Source organism: Rhea americana, unplaced genomic scaffold (genome assembly GCF_003343005.1).
Source record: "Rhea americana isolate MKP2758 unplaced genomic scaffold, rheAme1 scaffold_17, whole genome shotgun sequence".
Taxonomy (NCBI): domain Eukaryota; kingdom Metazoa; phylum Chordata; class Aves; order Rheiformes; family Rheidae; genus Rhea; species Rhea americana.
Window position 1 is genome coordinate 414163 of NW_028185816.1, and position 22805 is coordinate 436967.

General features: G+C 44.2%; 1 protein-coding gene across 1 annotated transcript in view; it reads left to right on the forward strand.

Annotated features, from left to right (window-relative positions):
* Window positions 1–22805, forward strand: part of TEAD1 (TEA domain transcription factor 1) — a 154442-nt gene that overhangs the window by 110347 nt on the left and 21290 nt on the right. Inside the window, exons 4-8 of the mRNA XM_085300818.1 lie at window positions 8448–8459; window positions 9631–9765; window positions 9958–10004; window positions 10922–10983; window positions 12983–13107. Of these exons, the coding sequence (XP_085156944.1) occupies window positions 8448–8459; window positions 9631–9765; window positions 9958–10004; window positions 10922–10983; window positions 12983–13107 (381 nt within the window). The remainder of the gene's footprint in view (window positions 1–8447; window positions 8460–9630; window positions 9766–9957; window positions 10005–10921; window positions 10984–12982; window positions 13108–22805) is intronic.

Here is a 22805-nt window from a genome sequence, read left to right on the forward strand (position 1 = left end):
CTGGCGGCCCCTCGCCCGGCTCCCCCCGCCCTCCCTGCCGGCGCCCGGGCTCCGAGCGGCGCCCGCCGCCCTCGCAGGGGCGCTGCGTCTCCTCCCGCCCGCAGGGGCGACCGGCGTAGCTCCGGCCTGCTCCAAAGTGGGGTGGTTTTTTTGGTTTTTGTTTTTTGGTTTTTGTCTGCGCTTTTGGTGTTTCTAGAGTGCAGTCTGGTATCGCCCTAAGTGAAACACTATTTCCAAGACTCCCCAGATTTTTTTTTTGTTTTTTAAGTAAAATATTGGCATTTAATCTTTGGAGGGCCTCCGTCAGAATCCCGTTCGGGGAATATTAAGTACGTTTGCTTAATCTGGCTTGATGAATTGTACAGGTCCCCGCTTTCCCTGGTTTCCATAAAGTATATTCTAAGGCTAAAAAGAAACTCTTGGAAACCTTTATAGGGTTTCTTGCTTTGCTTGCTTTTTCACATTTTCCAGAGGAAATCTTGGGACTCTTTTTGTTTTGCTTTTACATTACCTAAAAGTGGAAGAGGGAGCTTTACGTTTTTGTTGCTGTTTTTTTTTTTATTTTTTTAAAAAGAAAAAGTAGAGGAACTTGTAAATCTTTTACTTTCCTCCTTTTTTTTGTTGATTTTTTTTTCCCTCAGATGCGAACAAATCATGTTTTTGTTCTAGCTGAAAAGCAAAACGCTTCAGAAAGTAATTTCACAATACTAAGTGGTGAGCCCTACGGATGCTTACCGCAATCCTGGAACTGCAACGTATAAATAACAGACTGGCTTTATAACAGGCTTTCTTGACAGAAGCATTTAGTTTTTAGTCCGCAGTGGGCAGCATGCTGGCAAGCTTGTATGGCTGTTGGTGGCTGGCTTTTTAGCTGCACTGGCTGAGCAGTTGGGGTTCATAAAGAACAACTAAGACAACTTAAACATACTGCTTTTTAACCAAGGGTGCAATAATACAGAGATATGTAGCATTTTAAGCTTAAATTGTCAATCCTTGATGCCTAAAATTAAATATGTAAATAGATGGCCTTACTTGCAGAGATGCTCAGCACAAGCAGGTCTCAGGGATTTTATAGGAATGGCAAGTGCTCAGGGCCACAAAAATCAGGAAACATATTTAGATGCCAAAATACAGACTTAGGCGCCTAACAGGAATATTGGCTTTAATATTCTAAAACATTTCCCATTCTGAATACTCCAAATAACTTAAAACTACAAAGACATTTTTTAAAACAAAAAATATTCTTTATTACTGCACCTGCTGTCTGATTTTTATTGAAGCTTTCCAGAGAAGAAAGGAGCTAGCAAAGCCCTAGTAATATTTAAGTCCTCTAGTCTAGGTAATATTTGCAGTGATAGAGCTCTAGAGGGTTTTTGGATTTTAAGGAATTGCCTGAAAAAGGAGAGATCTATTAGGGCAACTAAATATTTTGTGAGGGTTTCTGAACTTCCCAGCCCTTCACATCCATCAGCAGGTGGCAGCTCCACCAGAGCTAAAGCAGAGGATGCCTCAAAATTCAGCCACAGTTGCGGTGCAAAGAATTTATTGATTTGCAAAGAATCCCGTACCTATGTGTCCCTAYTGTTCTGCAGAAGACATTTGCTTCAGCTCTCTAAGAGTACATGCAAAGATGGAGAACACATCCGTAGGAAGGGAAGCTTACCAGCGCCTGGATTTGCTGCACGCTCTCTTGCTCTCCTACTTCTCTGCAGGGATTGTGGGCAGCAAAAGATGCCCAGCCTTTCCCCAGCCAGCCCCACCTCGAGCAATGCCGGTGGGCAAGCTGGGCATCTGCCCGGCCCCTGGGGTGTCATTATGTGTGCCCTCGATTTTGTTCAGGACCCAGTGAYGCAATTCCACCCTTTCTGCGGCACCCTGGACCGCAGGAAAGTTTGCAGGGGAATCAGAAAGGTTCTCCCCATCGCTCCTCAGCTTCTTGTTGTACTTGGTCTCAGTAAGGAAGATCCTGTGGCTTGACTTGTGTGCTGTTCACACAGATCCCTTCCAGGGCAGTTGCTGCTCCCCCAGACTTTTTTCTCTCCAAATGGAAGAGATGAAATTTGGATGAAAGCAGTTGCCATAAGGAGGCTAACTTTGAAAGGAAGGGAACTTTTACCTGACCAGCCATGGTGCTGTAATTACTCATCTGCAAGTGGGAGGAACTGCTAGTTTTGAACCTGAGAAGGAATCTCACTCCCCCAGACAATTTGTTAGCAGCATTGCCTGTATTTTTCTTCTTATTCCTGTACTGAGCCATCGGTATTTGCTAGTATACTTTGAAAACTGCTTGAGGAAAAGATCAGAGATTTGAGATGAAGACCAGCTGAATGTATTTTGTCATCCAGGAATGCCCATTGTTTCAGCAGGGACCGCTTCAGCAGCAATCTGGAAAGTCCCATTGAACTCTCCAGGAAGATTATGCACTCTATTTCTTCTTCTTGAGCAGGTGGTGCCCGCATTGTACTGTGAAGGGATAATTGCTTTCAGCTTCGTTTCTTCAGATTAGCGTTAGGGAACAGGTGGAAACTGACTGTGAGTATTTGGAGTAACAAAGGATCGCTGGCTCGCTGCGCTGGTACTTGCATTATGCAGCACTACTTCTTACTCTTGGCCAGTCTTGCAGCTTTAACAATGAGCTAGTACTTGCAATTACTTTGTAAAACCTGTGATTGGTGGCATTCAGAAGACCAATTACTACTTAGAATAACACATGCCTCCAATGTCAAGTTTCCTAACTACAGCGTGAGGGGAAAGCACACTATGGAAGAAATCCAAAGATCCTTCTTGCCAGTCCGTAATTATGAGTTCGGTCAGATCTGACCTGAGGCAATCTTCATCTCCTGAGTTCCTCCCTTTTGCCACAGAAGTATTCCCTCAGCACACCTCCTGCGTGTACGTGTGGTAGGTTATTGCAAAGAAGCTGGTCGTTTGCTGTGTTGCGGTGCCGCTTTAGCAGAACCGGCGGCTGGCAGGGACCTGAGGCTTGCGGGGTCTGGCACGAGGGCACTCCTCCCCCCGCTGACATCCACTCCACTGCTAGCAGTGGTCGCTGTGTTACCATTTCTTATTGATCTTTCAGGATGTGGCTGATCTGTCCCATTGACCTCTGTTTCCTGGTCTCTTTGCTTTGACACAGGGTGTAACAAATAACCTTTGTTCCTAAGACACCTTGTGGGTTTATTTCAAACCAAGAGATCTTCCTGCCTCGTCTCTGTCTGAACCGCACTCATGACAAGAAGAGTGCTTGGCACTCCTGCAGAGGAATCTGAGGCATTCGTTCTCTTGTTTATCTTCTGCAAAAATCCAATGGATGGAAAGGTTTCAGAGCTGTCCTTACTCCAGGCACTGGATACGGTATTACTGAAGCTTACCTAGCAGACTGAATTCTTACCTGCTCGCTGCAAAGTCCTTTTGGTACAGCAGAGTTCCTTTTCTTCAATAACAAATGCCAACAGCCACTTGGATCGGTGACTCCTTAGCCTGCAAGAAAGAGAGCTTTTACTTGTGAATGTCATTGCTATGTTTCAGGACCACCAATACAGAATGTCCCATCAGCCCTTCCAGGGATGCTAAACGTCTTAATTTCTTTCACTACAAGAAAACAGTTTTAGAGGTTTTGTCTTACTTGCCTGAGATTATTAAAATTTTTCAGCGGTTAGAGAAATTTCATCTCGTGAAAGAGCTAAGAGAGGCTGGAATAAAGGAGTCCTTAGAGATGGATCTGAGAGGCAGTTCCTTTTTGTGACATTTCCTCTCACTCAAAGACTGGAGGCGGGAAAGCAGAATTTTTACTTGCTAATGTTGTTTTTCCACCTCAGAGGTACTAGTCCATAGTGTCAGGTTGCAGCATTTCCCACCTTTGCACTGACAGGGAGCCAAAATCACCTCTCTATATTCAGGAGAAAAAGATGCATTGGAAATTGTGCTACATAGAGAGTAAAGGTCTTCACAGCAGGACATACGTCTATCTTAGACTTTCAATTCAGGTATTTTTTTCGTAGTGCGAGATTAATTAGACGGAGACAAAAAGAAACATTAAAATGCCTACAGTTCACATGTATTACATGTTTTAAAATCCATTATTCTACATTCTGCACTGAGGGATAAAAAGAAAATATTGTCAATTATAGAATGCTAAAGATAGCTCTATACTTTTTAAATGAACAATGATAAAAGCCTTGAAAAATTCCCTTTGATGTGAATGGAGTCTTCAGCATTTTGAAATACAATAAGATGGATTAATTGCTACTCATTAGGCAGCAAGTTGGGACAGCTTTGAATGCGCATTCTCTTCTTGGCATTAGCTATTGCCTGGCTGAAATAGCCAGCTTTTGTATTTACTCCTGTCTTCTCTAATAATAAGCAAATTGGAGATCAGGGCTAGAAACACTGAAGTGCTCTCTATCTTTTGTCCAGAACAATTATATATTTTCATGATTTGTTTATCTTTTTTGAGCTACAGCTAATTATTGCAAAGGTTATTTGAATCAATACAAGATCTGGGCAGAAATAACATCTGCAAAATTGCTTATTAGGAAACTATTTTATGTTAGTGTTACTGTAATTTTGTGAGCAAATTGTTGTTGCCTCTCTTGTGTCATATTTTTTTCCTTACAAGAAAGGAAATAAGAAAAGTTTCTTATTTGAAATATTGGTACAGGTTTTATGGTTTCTTGAATTAATACTGTATTCTGTTGTACTTAATTTTCTCATACTGTCTTAGATTTTCTTTTTTCTAAAGTCATAGATAACATGGTATTCAAAGTCCCATTTACAATTCTAGGATAACAGTTTTTATTTTTTGCTGTAGAATTAGTCTGAACTGATTGATTGAATTAGTCTACTGTTTATGYTGGATTAAAAGAAAGTCAAGCACAAATCCTTTTGTGCTTGTGATGCAGAAATCTTGTTTCACATGGGGCTTTTATGGCTATTAAGATTTATAATTGGATGATACTGGGGAATTTTTCTTATCTAATTTAACTGTGTCTATTGTATCCTAAAACTAATGGGTGAAAAGTAAAACTCAAGGGCCTGATTCATTAAAAGTTATATCCTTGCATTAGCTTTGCAGAGCCTACCCCTTATGAAAACCAAATGTTTGCAACTGCAGTCAGAGATAGCCAGCAAAAGCACGGAAGAGATCCCGATCTCCAGTGCTGTGACGACGCTTTAGAGAGCCTGTAGAACTAGCCCACGTCTCCTCCGGCAGCACTTGTAATCCAGCTCTGCAGCACTGCTGATCGTGTACCAAAGAGAGGAAGAGAGCCGTTTAAAAGTGAGCTCTGTTCCTTACTACGGTGCCGTTCCTGGGCGGCAGCAATGCTGTCCGAACTCATAAATTAAGTAGGGTCAAGCCAGGTCAGTGCCAGATGGGACAAATCCAAGGAACACCTAAAGCTCCAGCAGGAGTTAACGGTTCGGTAGGAGATGCTGTTCCCCCAGGCCTCTGCTGGACCTCAGCGCAGTGTGCCGCAGCGCAGCATATTCTGGGCCAAATTTTTATTTTGCTTACATCAGTGTAAACCTCGTTGAGCTGAAAGGATTTATTTCAGATTTACACAGCAGCATGAGTGAGTGCAAAAACAAACCCTTTATGTCTTGGACAAGATAGGAAATCAAAGTCTTAACCATTTGCAGTCGTTAAAAATCCCACAACGTTCCCGTTCAGAGTAGGGGTGTTAACCCATTTGTCCTGGCCAAATTCCAACCTGGGTAATTACTGTAATCTGCCTGTTTAAATTACCCCTGCCGTTTTAATTGGATATATTACTTCTCTTGCTGCCTAAACTGTGATGTAATACCATTGTGTGTTATTAATCAGTTACTAAGTTTCATCCCAGAAGTGGCTGCATTGCAGTGATAGGTGGAAAGCCTCATCCCCTCCCGGTTACATGCACTCTCCATTAGAGTTTTAAGAAGTGCATATGTTTGGTTTTTTAAGTGGCAGACAAGGTCATATTTCAACTTAAATAAGCAACTTTTATGTGTGGTTTTCCTATTTCTTTTTGAAAACTGGCACATCTGCCTGATTATACAAGTATGGGCCAGCACCTTGCAGCTCTCCAAAACTTCCTTGGAGCTAAAAATGCTTTGTGCCAATGGACATCAGGACCTCTTATATGTTTGTATTTGATTTTGAATTTGATTTCTTTTGTGTTTGAATGCAAAATCCAGTAACTTTGGAAAAGAAAAAAACAAAAGAGCCTCGTTATTCTTCTTACTCGGCAGAGGTTCCTAAGCCTTCAAAAGGTGGAACTTTCCCCTGAGGTGTGTTGGCAGGAGCCTGCTAACGTGCAGTGGAGCTGGCAGATCTGTGACTTATTAGGAAACTTTAGAGGAGTCCTTGAAGTTCCTCAAGACTCTAGCCCTACCACAACGGCCACATTTGTGAGCTGTCATCCTATCCATTTTTGCTGTCTCTCCATCCTCCTGAAAATGTCCAAGAGGATGAAGTGAATGACCACACAAAATGCAGGATGCTCTGGGGCAAAAGGCCACAAATGGCAAGAGGCAAGGGGCATCCCTTCTTGTTTCATGCAATGGCGGATGTTAGCTCCCTGTCGTTGCTCCTGAAATTAAGCAGTGTCAGGTTGATTTTGCTAATGGAGGGCAGCAGCCCCTCCAAGACAGTTTAAAAGTTCCTGCTCCTGTGAACAAACAGGAAGCGTAAGTCTTGGAGGAAGTGCAAGTCTTCGCAATTTCCTATTCAGTTCATCTATCAGGGTGGGATTTATATGCTTTAACTGTTGCCGTGTAGAAGTTGGGTGTTTAGGCTCCTCTTCTAATCCTTAGGCAAAGATAACAAGCTCCAGAAAGTAATGCCTTCTTGTTGTTTTAGATGCCTATTTAGGAAGAGAAAACTCATCTCCTGGAGGTGCTTCTCCACTGACAACAGTGTGAGGTTAGACATCTGCCTTAGACTGGAGACACTTAGATGGCTAAAGCGAGGCRAGATGAACCACATTGTAGGTATATGATTCACCCTGGGCTCAAGCAACTCYCACATACAGATTTTTGTATCACTAGCCAAGGCTTTGCTTTTAAATTCTCCTTTAGTTTAGTCTGCAGAATAGCAAAGTAATCACAAAAACAGAGTTTGCCTAGTTGGGAAGATTACTAGGGCCCAGAGGCACATGTACATTGCATCTCTCAAATCACACATTTCACTCACAGGATATTGAACCTTGAATGTTTGTTTTTGTTATGATTCAGCTGACTCTATGCAAGACTTGCATAGAGTTTTGGTTTGGCATTTCCAAGTCAGCTACCCTAACAAAAAGTAGGCAAAAAGGATCAGAAAGGCCTGGTGGGGCTAGTGTCTTCATACTGCGTGCCAAAGCCAAAGACCCTACAGGTATTGCTCGAGGAATCTCCTGATTTTCACGTGCTTTCACGACAAAGATATCATGAAAACACATGAAAATAAGGACATTCCTCAAGCAAGTCCTTTTTACTGTGCAGGAGGATAGAGAAGTTGGCTTTTTGGAGAGCTGCATGGAGCTCAGGAGATTGCAACTTGTTATCACCCACTGTAGCATATTTTAGCCCTGCTGTGTGCAGGCTTCAGAAAGCAGCCAGTAAAACATCCCATCCTTGAACCCTCCCAGCACCCCTTCCTGCCTTGGCAGCCCGTAGGGGCCAGCGCCAGCAGCAGGCAGAGTCACGAGCTGACTGCCAGCTCTTATCAATTAACATGTTCATAGTTACACGGGAAAGCTACAGCTTGACAAAACAACCCGGTTCTGTTCACTCAAATGCTAGTGGACAGCATGTTCCCCTCCTCCTGTCCACGCAGTRGTAGGGCAGAAGCTGCCATGTAGATGTGTTGTCAGGTGGACGTGGGTAGTCCCTTGCTTTGGAAAGGGCAGAAAGCAGCGTCCTGCACCACTCCCCACCTCCCGTTTCTCCCTGGCAGCGTGACTTTGGTAGGAGCCGTGTTGTGCTCAGCTCCTTCCCGGTGGCTGCACAGGAGGAAGCGCGCATGAGCCTGCAGGTGTTACTGCTGCCCCTAGAAGCGCCGCACCTGATTGAATTTCTGCCTTGAGTCCCGCAAGGGGCAGAGGGGTGACGCTGCTGGGAGCAGCTACTCCCCTGCCCCACCTGCTGCTCTCCGGGGTGAGCAGGTGCCCGGGTGCAGCCCGGGGCGAAGCCTGCAGAGGCTCCTTGGAAAGCGTGGGGAAGCGAGCTCAGCAACAAGCCTCCCCATTTGATACCTGCAGCTCTCACACATGGAGATGGGGGTTGTTTTCCCTGGTGTTTTGTTTTTCTTCTTTTCTTTCTTTTAATGAATCAGTCCCTAGGTGAAAATGATGCATTTGTTTAAACCTGATGTTTAATGTTGAGCAAACTGCTCTTCTGTTGTTTCTTATTATTCTGTTCATATTTTGCTAAAAATTTGCTATTCTACACAAGTATTTTAATAAACTGTTTGTTGTTGTATCCAGGTAACAAGCATGGTAAGTATTTTAACTAAACCAAGTATTATGTACCTTAGCTGTGCTTGGCAGAATTTTTGGCTAGCTTTTTCTGTACTTTCAGCCTGTGCTGTTTCTAAAGGAGCTATTCAAAGGAAGAAACTGCTCACCTATAGTACTACTATGTACAAGCTTTAGGGGGAGCATATGTGCAGARTCATATACTATATATAAGAGCATGCATCTCTTGCCAGCATGCTTGCTACTTTGCTTGTAAAATAAAGCCAGAAAAACAAAAAAATCCTTGCCTAATATTGCTTGTGTTCCTTCATTCTAAGTCATGTACCTAAATATTAGCACTTACTCATACAGTACTGGAGATGAGGAACCCTACTTGAACARATAATAACGGTCTATTATTTACTTATTTTACCTGACCTAAAATACCCACTTAGTTAATTCTGTTGCATTAGAGACTTTACTTTTCTGCTCTGTGATCATACACAATTGGCAGTGACTAGGACTCCAAGTGCTGCATTAGTACAAGCAATCAATCTTAAACCATCTTTTCTTAAACTTGTTCCTATATACTTGAAAACTGCAGAGACTTTATGGCTAGTTGTTTTCTTTGGGAACACTAAAAAAATTAGTAAAGTATCACAACTGGAAGGTTAAAATGCCATTTATGGTTTTGTGATACAACTTTTAAAATGTTTGTTGTAAAACAGAATTTGAAATGGTTCTAAACTTGTAAGAAAAATCTGCCATTGTTCCCAAGTCAGTTGCAGTTCTGTGTTCTCATTTTAAAAAGTGTAATATTAAAGGCAAACTTCTCTTATATCAAAATGATAGGGCTCAAATCTCAGTGATCCCTGTCCGGCAGGCAGAGCCCTAGCAGCAGACCATTTTTAGATGAGCCTGCTATAAAATCAGCAGAATATGTCCGTGCAAATAAGTTTGCTCTCCCAGAGCTTCCTGCGAGCTGGGAGAGCAGACAGAGTTCAGGTCTGCCACGCATGGCTGAGAGGAGGTTTTTGCCTTGAGGTAGTTTGAGTGTTAACCTCCGTGCTGTATTTTTTTCCTGCATGGTTTGCTATTTTTGCATTTTCTGTGTGGCTTTTTAAGTTTTTAGTTATGTGCTTGTAGCTGCAATTATTTAACATCATTTGTTGTGCCAAATGTTTTAAGACTCCGTGTAATTGTCATGTTAAAGGATCAGACAGCAAAGGACAAAGCACTCCAGCACATGGCAGCAATGTCATCAGCTCAGATAGTCTCAGCTACTGCTATTCACAACAAGTTGGGCCTGCCAGGAATTCCCCGTCCTACCTTTCCTGGGGCACCTGGGGTAAGTTGTTAGCCACGTACCCCCAAAAAATCCCTGTGTTTTCTAACAATGTTCAATAGAAAGCTAAGGCTGAGTGAATGGATTAACGTGTTCATCTATGTTGCAAGAGGAATCATGCTTGTTCAGAAATATCCAAGATCTTTCAACAAAGAAAATAATTGTGGGTCTGTTTGTTTGTTTTCCCTCTTTCAGTTTTGGCCGGGCATGATCCAAACGGGGCAGCCTGGATCCTCGCAAGAGTAAGTCTGAAAAATAAAATGTCCTTCTATATGCACTGTGGGGCTAGCTTGCGGAGTTTGCTGCCTGAGGATGTCAATGAGGCAAAAATTTACAAATCTTTCGAGAAAGAAGGAAAAGATAATTGCATGGGAAGAAAGAGTCTTTACAGTGAAGTGAACTTGTATTCAAAAAGCTAGAAGGGATCCCAGACCTCAAATCTGATGCTGAAAGCCTTGCGGTAACATGCTTTTTTTCTCYTGTGGTAAGACAGAGTGACAGTGCGAGGGAAGCATCTGATTAGGTTTCTCCTGGGAATAAGTTTCCAGGACAARCACTTGTTTAAATACGAGTCATGCTAGAGGAAAAGGGAACTTTTTTCCTGCAGGGCAGAGGAAGGCCACTTGAAGCCTGTTTGTGTTCCCTGAGGGTCAGTAGTCCTTGGCACCTCGATACCCACAGCACCATGTGGGGAGGGAAGTGCTTGCSCTTCCTTCGGGTGTTTTTAGCCTGACAGTGGTCTCTGGCCCAGCAACATCTCCCTGTCTTATTTTTCAAATTCTCCCTGCCTTATTCCCTTTAGGTCCCTGGGAGCCTTTGTGGCCCTGCAGCTCTGTGTTGTTTGGATTAATAGGGAGTCAGAGCAGTCACGCTTGATGCAATCTTGTGTAAAGCGGGCCAGGGCATGTCCTGCAACGGTTTCCTCGTACGCAACTGGCCGCTGGCAAGCTCTGGCCTTAAAGATGTTTGGTGCAATTCTCATGCCCCTTTCTCTCTGTTATCTCTTTATTGGCTGTCTTTTAAATAGGCAGTGCAAGGAGGCAATATATTTGTGGGGAAAGGTCATTAACCATGTATTTTCTTATACTATGTGACTCTAATGGAATAAACTATGAGTGGTGTGCATGGTGTATGATTTTTGTGTAACTGTTTATTCCAGTGTAAAGCCATTCGTTCAGCAGGCCTATCCTATACAGCCATCAGTCACAGCTCCCATTTCAGGTAATTCTTCAGTTTGTGGTCTCCTTTAAAAAGACTTGAATTGTGTACTGAATGTGATGTATTAATTCTCGAGATGGATAGAGCCACTACTCTGTATCTAATGTCTCCTGTATCCAACCCCACACCTGTCCCTACCAAATACCAGTGTACAAGTATTTGATTGTGTATGAGGGAAAATCACTGGGGTTCCTTTTTAGTTTTAGGTAGGAGACACTAATATATGTGTGAAGAATTGCTGTGATATGTGATCTCCAGGCACCATTTCATATCGTAGGAAAACAGCTTGTAAAAAATAAAATGAATAATAGGATGCATATTTGTATTTTAATAGCTAGATCTTGCTTCCATCTCTAATGAGAATAAGCCTCAATTTATTTTAAATGGTGGCTGAAGCTGTTCCAAAAGCATTTATGTTTAGTCTTAAGTATAAAACATCTCTGTGCATCTGGTTGTTGATAACCTTCCCTTCCTGAAGGTCCCTGCTGCACCTAGTAACACTTCGATAGATACCTAATGTTTATTCTCACTTCCCTGGCTTGAACTGATCAAGCCTTTTCCTTGGCTACTTCTCTGCTCCTTTTCCCAACTTTGTTTCATTGCTGATTTCAGGAAAGATCATTATTTCTTTGCAGATGGCAACTGTCTTTGTCTCCCTCACCAAACTATATCATGCTTCTGATTCTGTTTAACCTGATGTTTTCTGGCTCTTAACCATTTTTGCTGTTCTTTTTTTAACTTCTTGCTATGTTGTGTTAAAGACTATCTCTCTATATATCTTTTATTGATCTTCCTAACATTGTTCTTTAAAGTCAGACATCATCATCATCGTCCTTTATTCTTCCATAATGTCTTTCAAAATATGATTGTTTTGAAAACAGTCAAAAAGCATCCATATGTTTTGCTTCATTAGAATTCCTACTCGTGTTTAGGCGGGCAGATTTTGACTATTGTAATTCCCTGTTCCATACAAGCCTCAAAGCTTCATGGTCTAGGTTGGAGGTTTGGGATCGTGTACTGAACTCCTATTATGAGACAGAAATAGACAGTTCCTTTGACCTCTCACTGGGGCTCAACCCAGTTCAGGATTATCTTGCTTCTCTACTCTCTGATGCTTCACCCCTATCTTACTTGTGCCTTACTGCTCTCCCAAGATCTGCCACTGCCTTCCAGCTGCTGTCTTTCTCCTCTTCCTTTACTATTTTGTTTCCTTCTAATCTAATTTTCCACAATGAGGAGCAAAAGATGGTGTTTATTCTTTCTCTTGAGGTGAATTAGAGTTGGTGGTTAACATCCCTTCTCTCTCTAGATCATGTCATTCCCTCTTTATTATCAATTTAAAACCTTTTTTTTCCTCTTTAGGATATGATTCAGCTCTCTACAGTAATTATTTATTATTATCTGTAATACAATGATGCCTAAAAGCTCCAAAAGAAGTCAAAGCCCCAATGTGCAAATACACACTAAGAGATGGTCCCTGCCTTGAAAAGCTTATACTCTAAATATGAAAGAAGAATCCAGAGTGGTAGAAGAAATAGGCAAAAAGAGAGGTGATTTACTTGTAACATGTGGCACATTAGTACCCAGAAATGGAAGCCCACTCGCTTGACTCTCAGGGCAGTAATATCTTCTCTGTATCTTGCTGCCTGTTTCCAAGAAAGGGTCAGCTGAAAGTCTGTGTGACATCTACATAAATTTCTATGATCTAGTATATAATTTAAACAAAAATTCTGCAGTGACTTACAACCACAAGGAARCAAAGAAGTAGATCTTTTATTTGCTCCGTTCCTAACTCATCCAAATTCTTTCTTGCTGGATTGGGACTTTTTTTCTACATGTTGTTTTGTAATTTTCCCATTTTAACTCATTCTGAATTTGTAATTTGCTAAAACTAATATGAACGATCAAAGGCAACATGGGTGATTCCCAGTTATATGTAATCTAGAAAATGTAAAAGGAGAAACAATCAACTTCTTCATGAAAATAATTCCTTCTGTTTCAGGATTTGAGCCTACGTCAGCTCCAGCTCCCTCGGTCCCTGCTTGGCAGGGTCGATCGATTGGCACAACCAAGCTCAGACTGGTGGAATTTTCAGCTTTCCTCGAACAGCAGCGGGATCCCGAATCGGTAAGTTTTGCCTTTCAAGTCCCCTAATTGTCTGCTGTTTTCATTGCTCCCCACTCTCTGAGTATATTTTCCAGGGTTAAATTTGGATGGAATACACGTGGTATTCCTGTGTTCACTGCTGCTCAGTGTAATTTTCTTCTTTTCATGCCCTGTTTTTTTTCCATCTTGCTGAAGTGAGAGGCAGTAGTGCTGGCCTGTTTGAAAGCAAGCATGGTTCACGATGCCGCATCCCTCACTGTTGACCTAGTTTAGTCGTAGTACCAAATTGCATCATATTTTTCACAATAATTCGAGTAAGTACATTAAGTTAAAACTTAATTTGTTTCATAACAGAAACAGAAGTAAGGGCTTGCATAAAAATTATTTGTGTTCTTGGGCACCTGTTTTAAACTCTGACCTTTGGGATTTGCTGTAGGTATCAGAGATAGTCCATTTTGATTCATGACTTCCAAACATGCAAGCATATACCATTTCTCCTTTTCTTTTCTTTTTTGGTAGTGGTAGGGAAGGATACAAACAGTTGAACAAATGTTGCTTTTTTTTATTGCACACAACTTGATGATAGCCCATCCCTTTCCCAATGTGATTATAAATTTGAACAAGTTGGAGTTACTTAACTAAATGTCCAATCACTGGATCTTCCAATCCAAGACTTGGATTTTTTTTTCTTTTTTTGGAGAGTATTAGTTCTGTTTTTCTTAGTCTGGATATTATACCTTCAGGGGAGCTTATGGATTTGGCTGTAATATTTTATTTACTCTTGTTAGCCTTGATCTTTGATATTAATCATTGTGCATTTAGCATGGACATTTGTTAGCAGCCTAGCACTGTTTCTGCTGCATCACAAAAAATCAAAAAAAGCTTCTTTCAGCTTGAACCTACGAATTTTATTGAGATAATTTCTGGAAAGCAAATACTGTTATGATTGGGCAATACAGACAGGCCTTTCTTATTCAGATTTCTGGTAAAATGCAGTATCTTGGAGCAGAAAAAAGCTATCACATGCTATTTATAATTCAATATTGGAAACTATAGCATTTATGGGCTCTGGCCAGGGGTGTTATCCAGGGAGTGTTTACCCTGCATAATGGAGATCAGAGACATAGCCCAGAAACCTTACAACAGAGGAATCCTTCTGGCAGARAAACATCACAATGAAAATATATCGTATCTCAGCTATTCATGTACTAAATACGTGGCCGTGTGTTGGGTTGCTAACTATGACATATTCCCAGGTTGAACTGACTTTGAGGGAAGAGGTGTTTGGCAATGATTATCTTACTAATTTCATGGTTTTTGATATTGCACGGGCTCTGTGCACCCCCCTGCCATGCCGGCTGCATCCCCAGRGCCCTGATTTCCAGAGCCTCCCTTTGCAGTCCTGGATGTTCTCAGGGCAGACTGCCACCACAGTCGCATATAAGTTGAGTGACTTTCTTGAGGTTCAGTGATACTGCTCCCATTATATGTTTATTCTAATGGTTTTCTTGTTTCACCTAAYGTGTAAGAAATGCCGTATCGAGGGAGTACCCATGTAGGGATCACAGAACCCATAGAGCGAGGGCTTCTGCGTAGTCCCTGGTCCTTAGTGCAGTGGGCACGCACACAGTATGCAAGTGTCTCATGTAGCTTATACAACGTGCATGGCTCATACATGTGTTTTCTTCCCCTGAGTGGGCAGCACCGTCCCCGGCTCGCTGCCAGACCCCCCTGCGCTCCCCCGTGGCGCRCTGCTGGTGCAAGCAGCAGCCACACTATCACAGGCATTTTCAGTGGCAGTGCAAGCAGTACTCCCACCCCCCTCCCCAGCCTGCCAGCGTTATCTTGGTGCCATACAGGCCAAGTCACAGCTAGAATACTTTCTCCACCCCCAACGACAGGTTCATCCAGATGGTGGTTTGTGTTTCTGATGCAGAAATGCAACACCCAAGTCTTCTCTTAAGCTGCATATCTATCAGGCCGCCTGATGAGCCCTTGGTTCAGTGACCCCATGTAATGTGTCCTGCTGATTTATGGGCTCTGCCATATACAGATTGCTGCACATAGGGAAGTTACATGTGTGCCTTGAGGTTATCGGGAGAACAGCATGTGATCATGTAACGCTCAGCATTATGGTGGTGTGTGTGAAAGAAGTGGCAGCTAAGTGTATTTTGATTTACTGTTTTGCCAGCACCTAACTATACCACCTAATTATCCTTTTTGCATAGGTTTTTATAATGAAACCTCATTTGCAAAACCCAAGGGTTTATACAGCGTAGGGCTTCTGTGTATCTGCATCTGTTTATACAAGAGAGTGAATGAAGCAGTTCAGTGGCTAAGTAACTTTTATGTCTGTCCTTCAAAGCAAAATCTCTCAAACCCATACGCTTTCACCAGATAATGTGTGATGGCCCCYGGTATCCATGACATGAAACTAGCTGAGGGAAGAGAACAGGTTTGCAACATGACTGACTGACTGAAAATGACTATAAGATGCTGCTTTGGCAACCAAAAGCAGCTGAAGTCCCACGTTCTGAGTATTCCCCCCTGAYGTGCGGTGGCCCGGTTTGGAGCCTGTTGTACTTGGATGCAACGTGTGGGCCCGTGGCTCGGGAGACGTGCTGGGGTTCTCATTTTTCAGGCAGGTGCAGACTCTCTGGGGAATGTAACGCATCCACTTGTGTTTCAAAGAAAGAATGGAGAGCTGAATAGAAACATGGTTACACAGGACAGCCATGTAAATGCTGTARAGCCTTTATTGGAATAAACTAGTATTTTCTGGAATTCCTCGGGTGCACAGTGAGGCTCGCAGGAGCTTGTCCTAGCTTGCAAATGTGCTGCTGAAAGACCCACCTTTTAAGTGCAATGAATTTATGCCAGAGGTTTACTAGAGAAGCAAGAGTGTGAAACTCCCCATACTTATTTTTTAAAAACCCAGTTACCTGCATGCTGGAATATTGCAAAACTAAAGCACAAAGAAAAGTAAATTCCCTATCATGTGTCCGTCCCAGGTGTGAGGCAGGGATGGGGGACAGCCAGGGGACTGCAGGCTGCGCGCTGCTAAGAGCTGGCGGAGGTGCCCCAAGCAGCAGGTGTTTCCCTTCTCCTGCCTGGGAGAGGAGAGTGARGAGGGAGGAGGAAAGCGGTGGGGGGCCGGCAGGGCTCCGCCGGGCAGGTGGGACCCGCTGCGCGCGCCACAAGCGCTGCAGCTAAATCAGTGCCGATCTCCCTCTCTGATGGCAGTTCCCTGTAGCACCTCCTTCAAATTCACTCAATTCGTGACTATTTGTTATTTCCTGGCATCTGGCACCCCATGCTTTTCCTTTCCAATTTGATTGTTTAGATCAAATTGTGCAAGTTCAGTTATTTGGGTGTGATCCTAAACAGGGGTGTGGAAATAAACCCAAGACCGTGTGTCTGCTTCCCGTGGCTAAATACAGAAGCGTCTCTGCTCGAGGGGTGGGCAGGGGCTTTGGAGCCCGGCTGTCTGCGCGGGTGCTGCCCCTAGAGGGGCACCTGCCCTTCAGCCACCTCCGACTTCACTGAAAGACTTCTCCAGCTGCCACCAAAACCACTCCTCAGCCATGCTTGCCTACCCCAGCCTCGCTTAGCGCAGTTTCAGAAAACACAAATTTTGCCTATGGTTTTGTGCATCTTTCTTTGTGTTGATGCAATATCTTGTTGCAGATACAGTTTGCATGGTATTGAAAGGATTTTTTTTATTCCTTTTTARATACCCAAATCAAGGCAAGATGAATCTTCTCTGTATTGTACATATTAAGTCATGTAGTTGTGTACTGTGGTTGCAACTTATCCTGTACTCCTTTGTGCCTTTGCTGACCTTATAAATGAATATACCTGCAAGCTTCTAAATAAGAATCTCCTAAGAGTTTGCACTTACCTTCTGCAAGAGACAGATAAACGTTCACAACACTTCTGACTTTTCACAGAAAATGTCATGRGTTCATTTTGATGAAATGCATTTCCAACATTTATTTTAAAAGAGCCAACTCCTCTCCCCCTTCTCTCGACTGGAGGAAAAAAAATGGCTAGAAAGCCTCATAGTAGTGGGGGCAAATAAAGCAATTCCACTTTAAAATGGAACGTGGAGGTTTATTGAAAAAGGATTATTTGACGTGGCACCTGGGGCCAGGACTCAATGACCCTAGGAGGCCCCTTGCAGTCTATATTCCTGTACAGCAATTAGAAATTTAGGTCTGTCTGCCCATGCTGACTCCCAGCGACTTCAATGGGGCTGTGCTTGGGCATAAAGGTCCACCTACAGAGAATTCATTGTCGGAGTGGGGCATTAAACATTTCTGGGGTTCTTCCAATGGCAATCGGTGTTCAAAGTACAAAAGCGCCTCGATGTCAGGCAGTTATGTTAATTTAGTGGGAAATTCTGGTGGGGTGGAAATGTGCGCAGTAGAGTCGTGTCACTTGTTGAGGGCTGCTGACTTTTTTCCCTTGCCTCGCCACAAAATTGTTCCATTTACAAAAGAAAAACATATAGAAAGGAAACGATAAGCAAGCTTCACTCTAACTCTGTACGGCCGAAGACAGTCTGGAAGACGTAAGCTACCACAGTTAGCTGCAGCATCTCGGAATAGTGATTCTGTAATTAAGGATGAGCAAAATTTCTCCTCCTTTTATGTGAAAATYAATGCGATGTGCAAATGTGAAGCTCTCCATTCCTTTTATGGCACTTTGTGCTCAAATCCCATTCCAAAATGTTGCACAGAATCTGCCCTTATACATCCAAACACCAGAGTCCTTTTTAATTACCTTTAATTATTGCCAGCCCTGTGTAACTATCTTCTCACTACATTAACAAATTTATTTGCCAATCTGTTKCTTTCAAGAGAGGATTTATTTAATGGGGGGCTTTCCATTTTCACTGTAGTGGCTCTGTGGAAGTTCAGGGCAAATGCTTAAACCAAATAATCCCCTGTTCCCCAACAAATATAAACCGAGTATGCAAGCAGATTAGAAGAGATCTAAACAATTGTCTGTTACACAAATAGCTGTAAAATTGAAATGATAGTAATTCCAAGTTCTCCTAAAGATATTCCAGCTTGCTTCCCAGCAAGGAAAAAAAAAATACCACCACCCAACAAAAAAAAACGCTCTTTCTTCTGCCCTCGTCAAGGTTTCTCACTCTTGCTGCTGCATTCATTTCAACAGCAAGCACTTCAGACAGCTTTACATCTAAAATGTCCTAGAACTATAAAGAACGAGCCTGATGGGTGTTTTTGGTATTAACCCACCTATCCAAACTGTCAGATTGTGTTAGGTCCAAATTTCAAAATGTATTTTAAAAAGTGGTGAAGAAATAAAATATGCTTTATGCTTTAATTCAGGTTTTATTGTTGTTGTAAAAGGGCTTTGTGAGCCCGGAGAGAATTGTGCCTGAGAACCAGAAAGTGAAAGCAATTGCGGAAGGGCCATAAAAACGGCCTCCGTCATTAGCCAAACGCAGTAAAATTCACCAAAKTTAATCAAACCACCTAAGTGATGAAAAATAAATGAGATCTTCTCAAAAAAACACTCCCTCTTTGAACAATTTGCATTGTTAAAAGCATTGTTTATCCTTTCCGTATTCCCTATAAACAGTATAAAAAGTAGTTCAGCATCTCAGTGCCAAGGAAGCCCGTGTTCAGCATCTTTGTCAGCTGAGAAGAGGGGGAAGTAAACCCGTGTTTAGGTGAGTCTGTCTTGGAGTGTGGGACTCAGGACTTCGGGTCATTTTAGTGCAGGATCCGGCGCAGTTCGACACGGCGTGCGGGTCCTCCCGCCTGCGCAGCGCGTGGGGAGCTCTGTGCCGGCCCTGGGAGGCGCCCGCGACGTCCCCGCGRCGCTCGTGTTCGGGTGTCCCGGCCGGAGCTGCGCCGTGCGGGCTGAAAGCGCCGCGCAGGGGCTTGCGCGGCGCAGCGGGACCTCGTGCGTGGCGTTGGCCCGCGCTAAGCGCTGCGGACAGCTGCGAGGGCTGCCTGGATCTTGCCACCCRCACGCTCGCTCGGCCTCGCCTTCGCGCACGCTCGCTTGCTTTGCTCAAAATCCATCGCTGCTGTTGAAAAACCCCCAACCAAATAATAAGTGCTATTTTTGCGTGACTAAACAAAATCCATCCCCAAGTAGTGTTGTTAGCTCCCTCTGCCGGCCTCGGGGCGCTGCACRTGCGTGGCACTGCCAAGGCTTCGCTGGTCCCCGGCTAAGCCCAGGAGATGGAGATAACCCGGCGACTTCAGCTCCTTCGGGTTACGCGGGGCRGCGGGCCGTTTCCCTGCCCAGCTGTGAAGCAGCGGCAGGGGCCAGCTGAGAGCACCCCGGCTCAGCGGGCCCTGGCGGGGGGGCTGGCTGCAGGCCCCCGGTGCCCCGAGGCTGCTGCGCCCTTCCCCGCGGAGGGGGCCCAGGCAAGGACGTGCGGCTCGGGCCCGAGAGCTGGGGGGCACGGCAGGGCCCGCCGGGCACCGCCGCGCCGGCCCCCGCGCGCTCCAGCGGGCCCTCCGCCCTGCCCGTGCCATCAACGGGGCCGGCACCCGGTGGCCGCGCTCGCCATCTGGCCTTGGCCTGTGAGGTCGGCGTTGGTGCCTTGCTGGCCGTCCCTTCCAGGGGGTCAGCCCCTGTTTCACCCCCTACCCCCACCCCAAAATTGCCTGGAATATCAGTTGGGCTGCAAAGTCAAGCTTTCAGGAGAAGTTAGGAAATGTCCTCGTGCGTCTGCTCAATGATGCAGTCTTTAATTACATGCTTGCATATTTATTTCTTCCTGCCTCATTCAGTGCATGTAGATGGCCCTTGATTGATGAGCAGCTATTCAGTAGTTTGTTTTCTTCTGCTGTTGAAATGTGGCCCCATGCCCTGTTTACTGTGCACTGTCTAAGCTCTCCTCCAAACAGAATTATTTATTTCCACCGCTTGCATTTCACAGATGTATTAATGCGTTCATTCTTTCAATGAAATGGCATTATTACTCACATTTTACAAACCAAGAAATTCAGGTGCAAAGAAATGAATGGGCCACTGATTTTGAGGGTCCCCTCTGAGTTGTCATAAGCCTGATTTTTCAGAATACTTAGAGTTGTTGAGAGCTTCATATACTCAGGCATAATTTTCCCATCTGAGCATTCAGCACTTCTGGATTTGGGACACAAGGGCGCAAATCAGGCCGAGCCGAGTGGAAGGATGCGGCGTCACTGTTGCAGTGCGTAACACTGGCGATGCTGCCAGAGAGGCCTGCCCAGCTGGCAGGTCCCAGGTTCACACCGGGACTCGCATGGTGGTGGCTGGGAAGTACTGGGCAAGAGTGATCTGCTTCAGCCAGAGCCTGCCAAGCCTCTTGTGCAGCTTCTGCTCCACCGTGACCAACATCCCAACTTCTGCAGCCGGGAAGTGGTTGAAGGTCTCCTGCTGCTGCACCTTTCGATTCAGCACCTGAGCAGATCCGGGCTGGAGCTGAACGCGCGAAGGTCCCTGCCGAACCAAGGCGGCTAGGYGGTTGTATGGGAACACGCGTGCACAAGAAAGGCGAATTAACTTTTCACACAGAAGTGTTAAACAACGGTAATAACAGGAATTGCTGCAGACTCCAGTTATAGCATTAACTTGTTATAACTCCTCATCCGTTTCAGTGGACGGCAAGAGCAACTGGAATGAAGTATCAGTTACTAGTATTTTGGTAGAAATAAGAAAAGCTGTTGGCAGAGCAAATTATTTCTGTACATCAGGAAATTAAAGAATGTCAGATTTATAAGGTACAGTGAGACAGCAGAGCTGAGGCTGGGCAGGTTGCAGGTTGCAGTTGCATACAGCCAGATGACATGTAAGTGATTCTTTTTTAATCAGTCTATCCCACTTGGTTCCTTTTCCCTCCAGAAGGGATTTGTTGCTGCAAGTAAAGCTATAGATGGCCTCACCGTCGCATTTGTTATACTTCAGATTTGCAGGAGCCTGCAGATCTCACAAAGTACCCTCACTAGCAAGGTCGCTGGCAAGCAGAGCGGAGCCGGCCAGGGGGCCGTTCCCAAGCAGCACGGTTGGCACGCAGGACGGTGCCGCGGCAGGCGCACCTCCTGCGGCTCGGCCCCGGGCGCGCTCGCGCCCACCGTGGCTCAGCCCAGCCCCTGCCCTGGCTCCGAGAGCGCGGGGAAGTTTCCTGCGCAGCGGTCTGCACCTTGGCCACCGCCGTCTCGTAACAAACCTGGGCTTGGGCAGGGCTGTTCGTCAAGCAGGAGACTGGGCATTCGCTTCCTCGGTGGGGAGAAGCACAGGGATGCAGCCGGGAGAACTGCAGCGGTTTGCGACCCTGTGTGTCTCGAAAGACCAGGAGTATAAGCTGCCTTCGACTATACGCATAARATTTGTGAGGAGCCGGCTGATAAAACAAGTGTAGGTGATTTGTCTTTGTTCTGCTCCAGCTTAAATGCTAGCATCCCCTGCCACTGGCAATTTGTCTTGGTTCTTTTAAATTCCTAAGTGGATTATAATTTTTCTCGTGGTATTGTTTGACAACAGTCATTTTTCATGGCTTTACTACATTCTTCAGATAGTTAGAATTTTTTAAGGAAAGGAGCTCAGTAAGAGGCAGCCATCTCCAGGACATGTCTCGTAAATGCAGACGCTGGGGACAAAGTAGCTGAGAATGTTCTGCACACATTTTAATGTAGTTTTTATCCTCAAAAAATAAATAAATTCACCTATGGTGGTTTACAGCATCTGAAGCACGTCATTACCCCTATGCCAGATGCAAATCGCTTAAATACTGTGGCATGAGTGAGTTCCTCAGCGCCTACTGTATCTCAGTGATTCTGGAATACTCAGTCTAAAATAACAGTGAATTCTGCCTATAATGAGGATGTTTTTCAGCTTTTCAGGCAATAATGAGCTCAAAAATATAGGGATGCAACTTAGCTGTATTGCTTTTATCCATACATTCAGTTTTGTCTTGAAGTGTGTTCATATAAAAAACTACAGGAACAGTTCGGTATCCGTACTGCTCCTAGTATTTATTACGTTATCATTTATTAGTTTGTAGAAATATGCCATATCTAATTAGATTAGTAACGATTCTACTTAGTATAGGAATTACAGCAACATAAGGAGAAAATAATGACACGTTGCAGTATCAAAATAAACATTTCCGGCCGAAGAATGTTGTCAGGTGATGTCATACCATCTGTCCTACTGTACCCTGTTGGAAATTTCGCTGCAGCAGCATCTGGTACTTTGGCAAGCTCTGCAGACAACTGTAGTAGCTTTACAGCTGCTTTTAACTTTACTTTTTATTTTTAAGCAGCATAAAGACTTCCTGATCGGCTCCATGTTCCTCAATCATGATTTCTGTAACTGAAGTTTGAGTTCTGAGCAATTTGTACATTTTCCTGGTTTGTGAAATAAGGTGCAATGTCTGAATTTGTCTTGGGAATTGTGCTCGCCAAACTCTTAAAACACAGCTCTTCCTCCTCCTTCACTCTGCAGTGACCTTTGGGCCMGGGGGAAAGACCCCCTTTGGAGGGAAGATATTTCCTAGGCATAGGAGAACCTGATATCTCAGTTCTGTTCCAATAAAAATGTGATTATTTGTATGGACTGGAACAACTCCAGCAGGAAAGAATGAGAGAAAAGAATCTCAGAATAAATAATAATCAGGTAGCTAATGGGGGGGGGGGGGAGTTTCTGAAGCCCTTGCTCTGACATAGGAAGAGCATTTGCAGCTCGCA